Raw genomic sequence first — 9,384 nt, 5'->3', positions numbered from 1 at the left:
TGCTAAATGTTGGAGGCAATACCGGGAGAATCCAGGCGGGCAGGCTTAACCCAGAGAGGGAGGGTGAGGGGAGGAGAGAAACAGAGAGAGGAGAAGGGGAATGAGGAGGAGGGAGACCGAGGGATCGACCGAGACCCGAGAGCTGGAGAAGGGAGAGGACACCAGAGCGAGAGTCGGGGACGACACCGAGAAACGCAGTCGCGCAGGGAGGGGGCCGTGTATATATAGAAAGAGAACGCGATGCGGTAACACCTAGCCACCGAGACCGTGGGAGCCTCGCAGCCCACGGAGAGCGGGGGAGTCCCACTTTCTCTGCCGAGCGGCCCCCGCCCCGCCTGGGCGCAAACAGCCGTCCGGGCTCTGCTGGGATCCTAAGGTGTCCTGTGCCCTGGACCCCGGAGCGTCGGTGCCAGAGCTGGGCTCCCGCCCGCCCCGCGCCTCCCGGGTTCGCGCTTCTCTTCTCCTTCAGATGGGACTGGCTCCCTCTCTTTGCAAAGCCAGGCCGGCGGGGAGATGTGAGCAGTAGCTAGCAGCTGGTGTGCCCTGGACGTCGCTGACCGCGGCGCGCCCAGATCGTGTGTGTGTCTGTCCACATGAGTGGCTCTCCCAGCAGACCCAGGTAAGAACTTCCTGACCTTCCCGAGTCTTGGGAGAAACACACCTGGATATATGGCCGATGATAAGGAATCCCTGTGAAACTGGAGGTTGTGGAAATGTTGGGGTTGGGGGTGGGGTGTTATTTGTTCTCAACCTAATTTTCTTAGTGCAACATCAAAGTTATCAGAGGGCAAGGTAAAGCTATTAACATGGATTGTGGCCTGGCTGTGGTGTCCGACACCTGAGAGTCCCCAGGAAACCAGTGATAGATTACCTCCATCAATTTCCGGAGGTGGCCAAACTGGCTTCTTTCTTCATTGAGTGCTGGTGATGTGCCAAAAATAAGTGGTGAGGATGCAGTTGAAGACTTGAAGGTTGTGTCTGCTTCTTCCCGCCTTTCCCACAAAAGTCTGAACGGGGGGGGGGGGGGGGGGGGGGTACTGGCCTTCGTTGTTCTGGACTGTGCTTCCATTACTCCATCTAGCTGCCCCCCAAGGATCTTTTGCATATCTCCCCTGCACTGTGGAAGTTGAAGACAGTGGCAGAAAGACAAAATGCACATCATGGGGTTTATCTGAAGGTACCTGGTGAGACTAGGGTTGGAGGTGGAAGGTTTAGCCATGGAAAGGACTCCTGGTTTGGAGGTAGGAATGATCGGGCTCTTCTTCCAGGGGTAACAGTTACTCTTGTGGAGTAGATGAAGGGGTGAGAAGATGTGGTTATTAGAATGAAGTGTGAGAACCTATTAGTCAACCTCAAGCCTGGAGAAACTTCATTCCTCAAAAAGTTTCTCACTCAAGTTAATACAGGGACAAGCAGTGGATCAAATGCATCCAGGCTCTGATTTCTGAATGACCTGAGGCAATTGTGAGAGAGATGTGCTACCCCAGGCCCAATGTTAAAGAGGAGGAGGAGTGGGAGGATTGTACATATCACATATGCATGGAAGATTCCTGGATTTTTCTGAGGAAATAATAATTTTTAAAAGGCTTGTAAAAAATAGAATAAGTTGTTTTCATGACAGCAGCAGATGTAAAACTCCCACCACTCTGGCAAAAACAAATTTGTGCAGGGGGCTGAGCTGTCTTCTTTGCCAACACGTACTTGGACATATCCCCAGCTGGGGGCTCTTCTGGAGGGAAGGTCTTAGATATGACTTAGGGAAGGTTTTCTCTGTGAGTTTAGGACACTGAATATTGGAAATAAGTTGAAAATGCTATGTTTCTACCCCTTAGTCCAAGGTCTCACTGTATCCCTAATCTGATATGGAGGTTCATTGTGGAACAAACATAGTCAAAAAGAGCCACTCATACTTTCTAGTGTACCACTCCCCTCCTTCTCTCTCCCCCCCCCTCTCTCTCTCTCTCACACACACACACACACACACACACACACATTTAATAGCATTTAGGAGATTAGATGGCAAAGTATAAGCATGTGGCTCCTTTGTGAGCAGTTCAGTCTCGTTCTCTGGCTGAGGTGAATTCTTATTCCCTTTATTCAAGGTACCTCCCACCTTTGTTCCTTATTTGAAGACCATGTCTCTTGCTCATACTGGATATCTCTATCCATGCCACCTTCACTGCCTTTGATGACATATGGTGAGATCACTACTGTTTGCTTGAGGTCCTTCCCTTAGCTCATTTACTTGGGAACTTGTAACAGGCAGAGACATCATTGAAATTTGAGAGATCCAGGGTCTTAAAAGATCGTGTGGAAGTTTTGGTCTCCTCTATCCACATTCAAAAGTTGTTTGGTCTTAAAGATTTGAGGCTAGGCTTTGGTGTAGGGCTGAAAAGAAACCATTATGAGCAACTGATCAATACCTAACCAAACTGGGGTGCTGTTGTAATATCTTAAATTGGCATTGCCTTCAAATTCGAGTGCTTTATTTGGTGGATTGCTGTATTCACGAATCATAGATCTTGAATGAAATCACATTTTTATAAGGAGATGGCATTGGTCCTTGCCACCACCTCCCATCCTTTGCTCTTGGACTATAGCTGTCATTTGATGTCCTTGCAGATGAGCTCCCATCTCACACATCTGCAGTTGGTAGACTTGTAACTCAAATCACCAGCCTCAGGGATAAAGCTGTGCTCCAAAGACCTTTCCAGGGCTCTGCTCCCAGTGGCTGCTGCTTTTGCACAGGTGGCTTGTAGTTTTCAGCTGTTTGTGGCTTTGGGGTGCTGTTTACAATTCTGTTACAAATTATCAGCCTTTCCTTGTTGATTTTCTTTGTGGGTGCTGCCACAATTTCTACCCTGGTTTGGTTTTCATGGATCTTTCAGCTTGGTCAGAATCTTTTCTTTTTTCCTCTCCTTTCCCCTCTTGAACCTGTGGATTGGCACCTCAAGAACTATATCTCTTTTTCAGGGTATGCACAATCATTCTTCAAATGGCAATAAATGCATGGTCTCTTAATTTGATCCAGTACCCTAATCTGTACAGAACAGAAATATGGCAAGTATTTTTTAGCTGTTAGATTCCATACAGCTTTTATTTTGATGTATGCAAAGTCTGGCTTCTAAGACATGCCCCAATATCCCATCTGCTTTGTACTTGCTGCATTGCACATCTGCACAATAATGGTTGTTGCTAATAGGAGGTAGGAGATATGAAAACAGCATTAAAGCAGAGAGAGACAGGTTTTAGGAAATAGGATTCTGAGGAGTCACATGTTCTTATGAGGGTCACCTTAATTTATTGAAGCCTCATTTAGTGTATGTGAAAATAGAGTGCATTAGATGGGGGAACACTTGGCAGGAGACTCATGTACAGATTTGTAAGATTGCCATGAAAATAGGAATTTAAGTTCTTTTTATATAGTGGGTTGGCATTGATGAGTCTGCTAACCACACTTTCTCATAGACTTTCCTCATACCAACAGTGAAGTTTTATCTTCAGAGAGAAGAATATCACCTGTCCTTCACAGGCACCACTGGCAAGGACCCCTTAGAAGCATTTTGAAGGAGCTGCACAGAGGTGGTTTTACTAGCCACCAGAACAGGCTTGAAACAACCTGACTTCTTTGGAAGTTGGTCAAATATTGGGACCTTCCTGAGACCTTTAAGAGACAGGAAGCAGCCCTCATCTCTCCTCTCACCATCCCCATGAGCTTTGGTGGAGCTCTGGAACCTCTGGTGAAGGAGAACTTTTTCTTCTCTGAGCCAGGTTTTTAACAGAGTTAATTTGAAAGTGGCTGTGAGCTTCAAGGGTTGGAACAGGAGAATGCAACTTGAGCATGTATTTTTGAGAAAGCCTTCTTAAAAATAAAAAATGATTTATTGAAAACACAAGACCAGTGATGCACCTCCTGCTGCTCCCTGTCCCACCATGGTTGCTGAGCTCAATGAATACTAAACATATTTAGCTAGATGAGGGAGTATGAAAAAGACAGCTTCTACAGCTCATCTGCCATTTAATTTGATCTCTGAAATTCCATCTTTACGGGCATCTTCTGTGTCTGGGATTTTGGGAAGGGAGCAGAGAGAGAGTGAGGGCAGAGGAGAGCAATTCTTAGAAAAGTTTGTGAGACCCAGTGGGCCAGGAGACTGGCTACCTCAGGAGGCCAGAGCAGCCAGGTAAGGATGCTGGAGGCATGGGAGGAGAACAGGTCCCTGGAGTGGAGAAAACGAGGAAAGACACATGGAAATGATGAAGGAGAGGAGGGTGTGGCAGCAGAGAGAGAAGCAGGCCAAGTGGGAGGAAAGAGAGGAAACAGATGGGCCAAGAAGAAGATGCAGAGAGTATATGCAAGAAAAAGGGCACAGAGGGGAAAAGAGCAGAAGATAAGTGGAAGCGGCACCTTGCCTGCAGATTTTCTCTGTCTTTTCCCCCTGGCAGAAGGAGACCATGAGCAAGCCAGCAGAACACTGTGGTTTCTGTGCTTGGGAGGCTCCGCATTGATGCTGTCAAGCCTCAACCCCTCACGGCGGCTCGTGCTATTTTTACATTTGGCAGAAATGAAATTAAACAAATGACCCTGTGATGGCGTTTTTCATGAAGATTTTATCCAGCACACCCACACAGCCAGTGCTGGGTTGGCTGAATATTTAGCATAATATTCTATTTAATCAGATAAGAAGGCATCCTCGAGACAGTGGCAGGCACGAAACCTGGCCTTTGTTAATGGCCCATAAAGAACTACTTTGATGAGGGTGGTAGAAGCCAGAAAGGAACCTTGTTCCCTGGTTTAGTTGGCAGGAAGAATCAGCCTAGTTAAGGAGTTCTGCAGGAGCTCAGCATTTCCCCTCTCATGCTTTTTTTTTTTTTTTGGCTCTGGGTTTGATTCCAGTGTTTGTGGGACTTCTTGGTCCAATTCTCCTTAGAGATCTTATTGGTGGTAAAAATAAAATAAAAGACTTGCTTTGGCTGAACTTGCTCTCAGTGGAAACACTACTTAGAATTTGGGTATTAGCCCTATTTGTTGGCCTGGCCAGGGGAGCTCATCTCTGCTGCTGTGACAGTGCTTAGGCAGCAAGTGTAATGAGGTTGTTGTACATCTCGGACTTGGTGAGAACACAAAGCACATAATATCTTATTGGTTTAGACATGGACTGTGCCCCCTAAGTCCCAGGACATCTAGTAGAAATTGAATGCATGTGCCTTTGTATATAATCAACAATGCAAATTAAGAGGTACAATTAATCGGTTAAGGTTGGTTGGGTAGATGTGCAAATGTAAGACTGTTCAAAAGACTTGTCATTGTCTTGCACATTTGTGTATATAATAGGATATTTGTGAGTTCTTCTTCCTTATTGTTGAAAGATTATATAATTCCTCTATTATTAACCTCTAAAATGCTATTTTGACATGTCCACCATCTAGATAGACTCAGCTGAATCAGTTCTGACTTCAAAGGGAACAATGAGTGAGACAGTTTGACTTAGAAAGTAATGCTTCTTCCTACTCGCTGGCCTTGTAGGGGTTGATCTTTCTTTTTGGCACAAACAGTTTTACTAGCCAGAGAATATTCCCTGCAGTGACTATAAAAATGTATCTTAGTCTCTGACTCAGGGAGTGATTGAGAGCATTGACATGAACCACATGGATGTGGTTCAAAGACTCAAGGAAATATAGGATTGACAGTCCATTAAGGAAAAAGCAAAAGCCAATTTCCTCCCCAGTCCTGCTTTTAAGCAGGCATCTGTTTGCATTTTTTTCTCAATGTTCTTTTTTCTTGGCTATCTTGTGGTCACAGTGTGTCTGGCATGGCTTTGAAATCAAGAAACCTTCTTATGTATGCATGTTGAGGAAGAAGAATAAAGACAAACCCAGGTTAGGACTTCCTTTACTACTCACAGGGGTGAAGCCTCTGTCTTGTAAGTGCTTTGAGTTGAGCATGTTTCCACAGTGTCAGCTGCACAAGCCCCTGGAGCAGGACATGAATGTCCCCACTGCTGCCTTGTCATGTGTTTCCCCTAGACATCTGTAACTGGGTCCAAATTCTCTTCACTCTCCAATCTTTGTAAAGACAAATTTGCAAAGCGAATTCCTGAACTTGTTTGGAAGTAGAGAGCTTAAACAAAGTCTTTATCCAAAGTTCCCTTGTTCCTGGTGAGGATGATAATTAGCCTTTTCACAGGATGGCCAACAAACAAAGAACCTCTGAACTCTTCATTATTATTATTTTATTACAGGTCAAGTATCTCTTATCTGAAATGAGTGTGACCAGAAGTGTTTTGAATTTTGAAATATTTGCATATACACAATGAGATTCCTTGTGTGAGGGACCTGACTCTAAGTTGGAAATTGATTTGTGTTTTATGTGTGCCTTGTACACATAGCCTGAAAGTTATTTTACATGGTATTTTAATGCACTTTTTTTTTTGGGGGGGGGCAGTATTGGCAATTGAACCCAGGGCCTTGTGCAAACACCTCTATGGCCTTTCACAAAAAGTCAGATGTAGAATTTTCTACATTGTGGTGCCAAAAATTGAATATTGGATCATTTCAGATTTTCACATTAGGGATACTCAACCTGTATTATTAAAATATCATTTATATCATGAGTTATCACATATAGAGAATTTATGCAGAATAAATGATTATCATCCACATTTTACAGTTACAGAAACTAAGGCACAGAGATAGTGTGTCCAAGATCACTTGGGCAGTAAGTGCTATATCCAGGACTTACATCCATGTTCTATTTTAAACACCATGATTTTCCACACCATGCTTCCTTTATAGACTTCACCTTAAATTTTCAGTGCTATCCCCTTTTCACCATTTTTCTCATCATCTGACATCATTTATGTCTACAGGTGTGGGTATCTGAGTACTTCCTTGTAGTTGGTACACAAAGGGATTCCCTAAAATATGAACCCAATGCAAACCTAATTAAAGGAATTTAGGACAGAGAGCTAGACTGTATCCATTTCCTTAAGACCTACTGCCTCTTTTATTTTATTTTTGTAGGTTTTGGCATGATAATCACTGCCAAGTTGTCTTGACATTTAAGTCACAAAACTTGCTGAATGAAAGTTGGCATTATACCTCCTTCTTATAACTTGCTACCCTCCTTTTCTTATAGATTATCCTTAAAGGTGAATCCTGCTCCATAGCTTGCTCTAGGTGAAACAGTGGTTAAATAAATTTCTATAAGGCAAAGAAATCAGAGCAGAATTTAAGGGAGACTGGCACTTCCAAAAAGAGAGCTGAGGCCGGTCCCTTATGATTCAAGCCTCTATAAACCAGCTTTTTGGTCTTTCTTCATCTTGGCTAGGGCTATTCCATTCATTTGAACTCAGTTGGCAACAATCAATAGAGAATGTTAAGTTCTGGTCTCGGCTGGTCTTTTGCATGCATGAGCTTCCTGCTATTTGTCTGAGAAAGTACAAACCCAGGTAAATAAGGCCATGCTGATGGCTTTATTTAGCAATTAGACCAACTCAGACTGAATAATATATTCTGACTTGTCAAAAAGCAGGAAAAGGTTAGCAGGAAAAGGGCTAATTCCTCAGAGTGTTTGCTTAACTGTGATGAGGTTAGAGTACTTTATAGAATTGGGTTAAAAAATAATTTTACCCATTCCTTTTCTTTCTTCTAAAGTATGATAATTCTTAAGACATTGACATACTATGGATTTGAGTCATCATGTTTGGATTAGGTTTTGACTCTTCCGTCTGAAGCCTGATATCTCTTAGCAACTGCCACATTTAAGTTAGGCATTGAGCCTTTGGGCTACCTTGATTTTATACCTGCACCGAAATGATGGGACTGTGATCGAGGTTTGGACAATTGATCTTGGGAGAGGATGAAAGGTGGTACAACAAGTCTGAAACAGGAGAGAGAAGAATACAGACATCTATACTTATGGATTTTTATTCCCATGTGAGCAATGGAGCAAAATAAGTTGTTGATTAGAATCTAGGTTTCTCAGAGCACCAGAGAAGTACCCTTATCTCCTGTTCTTTTCTATGGGAGTTCTTATCTCTATCAATTGTGGACAGGATGTGATGTGCTCTTCCCTCAATTTTGCACTGTTTTTGCTTATTTCTGTCATGTTTTTACCACATCCTCCCTTTATGCTCTTTCAAACATTTGTTCAACAAGAAACAAGGTAAGAATTGGGGATACAGAGTTGAAGAAGACACTGTTCTTTCTTCAGGGAGCTCATGGTCTAGTAAGGAAGACAGATATATAGTAGATGAGCCAAAGGCACCTCGGTAATGACCATAAAGAGGAGAACGGGTGTCATAGGAATGCCGAAACCCCGGCACTGAGCAGAACAGTCCAGATGAGTCTAGGAGGGCTTTTTCAGAGGCTATATTTGAATTGTGTTTCCAAAGGTGACTAGATGTGCTCCAGATAGAAAAGAATGAAGTCTTATTTGAGGCAGAGGGGATGGCATGAGTAAAGGTATGAATTAGTGATGTGCTCTCTGCATTTTTGTGCTTGGAAATAAAGTGTGCTGTCAGAGAGGTGAGGAGACTGGAGAAGTTGAGGTGAGATTGTAAAGGTCCAGTTATAGGACTCTTATTTAACTGAGACTGCAGGTGTTTTTCAGCAGGAGGGTTAGAAAGAACAGATTGGTTTTTAGAAACAGAACTCTGACAGTCATGTAGAGGATGAACCAAAACAGGAAGAATCCAACATTATGATTAGATTCCATAAAGATGCCTGCTGGGGTGTCCAGGTGAGACTGGAAGGGGCTTGATGTCTAGTAAGACAGAGTAGGAAATAGGTTCAGATATAGACCTAATTAAAGGAAAGGTCACCAAAATTTGATGGCAGGTGGTTAGTGGAGATTAAGGGAAGGAAGAGGAGGAGCACAGAATGCATTCATGTCCTAGCTTGATGTTATCTAAGCTAGGTGAATGGCCATAACTTGAGATATGAAGCATCAAAAAAGAAGCAGGGTTAAAAGATAAGGAAATGAGATCAAAATCTGAGCAGAACAAAGATTGAAAAGAGGACAGTGTAGTAAACATGTAGGGTGTCATTCATAAAAGTGGTAAAACACAGTTTCCGTTAAGTTGCAGGAAAAGATGGGACAGGAACAAGAGAGTGACATGGCACAGCTTAGGAACTGAAGACAGCAGAGACTTGGGACACTACTACCAATACTTGAAGGAGAGCTGGAGTTGTGGCTCAGCAGTAGAGCGCTTGTCTAGCATGTGTGAGGCACTGAGTTCAATCCTTAAGACCACGTGTAAATAAGTAAAATAAAGGTCCATTGGCAACTAAGAAAATAATTTTTAAAAAATACTTGAAGGAAAGGAAGGAAGAGGAATGACAACTCATATGGGAAGAAAGAATTTAAAAAATTATAAGAGGAGA

The 9,384-nt window shown here is 43.2% G+C and overlaps 1 protein-coding gene across 2 annotated transcripts in view; it reads left to right on the top strand.

The window, feature by feature from the left end:
- The first annotated feature begins 227 nt into the window (after positions 1-227).
- Gramd1b (GRAM domain containing 1B) overlaps positions 228-9,384 on the top strand; it is a 237,581-nt gene continuing 228,424 nt past the window's right edge. The window contains exon 1 of one of the 2 annotated variants that reach the window (XM_058577136.1): positions 228-619. In XM_058577136.1, the coding sequence (XP_058433119.1) occupies positions 594-619 (26 nt within the window). In that variant the 5' untranslated portion in view covers positions 228-593. The remainder of the gene's footprint in view (positions 620-9,384) is intronic. The other variant, XM_058577134.1, reaches the window with a different exon arrangement.

This window comes from Marmota monax, unplaced genomic scaffold (genome assembly GCF_021218885.2).
Source record: "Marmota monax isolate L192 unplaced genomic scaffold, Marmota_monax_Labrador192_F-V1.1 WCK01_AAM20220418_F8-fsc00081, whole genome shotgun sequence".
Taxonomy (NCBI): domain Eukaryota; kingdom Metazoa; phylum Chordata; class Mammalia; order Rodentia; family Sciuridae; genus Marmota; species Marmota monax.
Note: the sequence above shows the minus strand (reverse complement) of the source record. Positions and strands in the feature narration are given on the sequence as shown.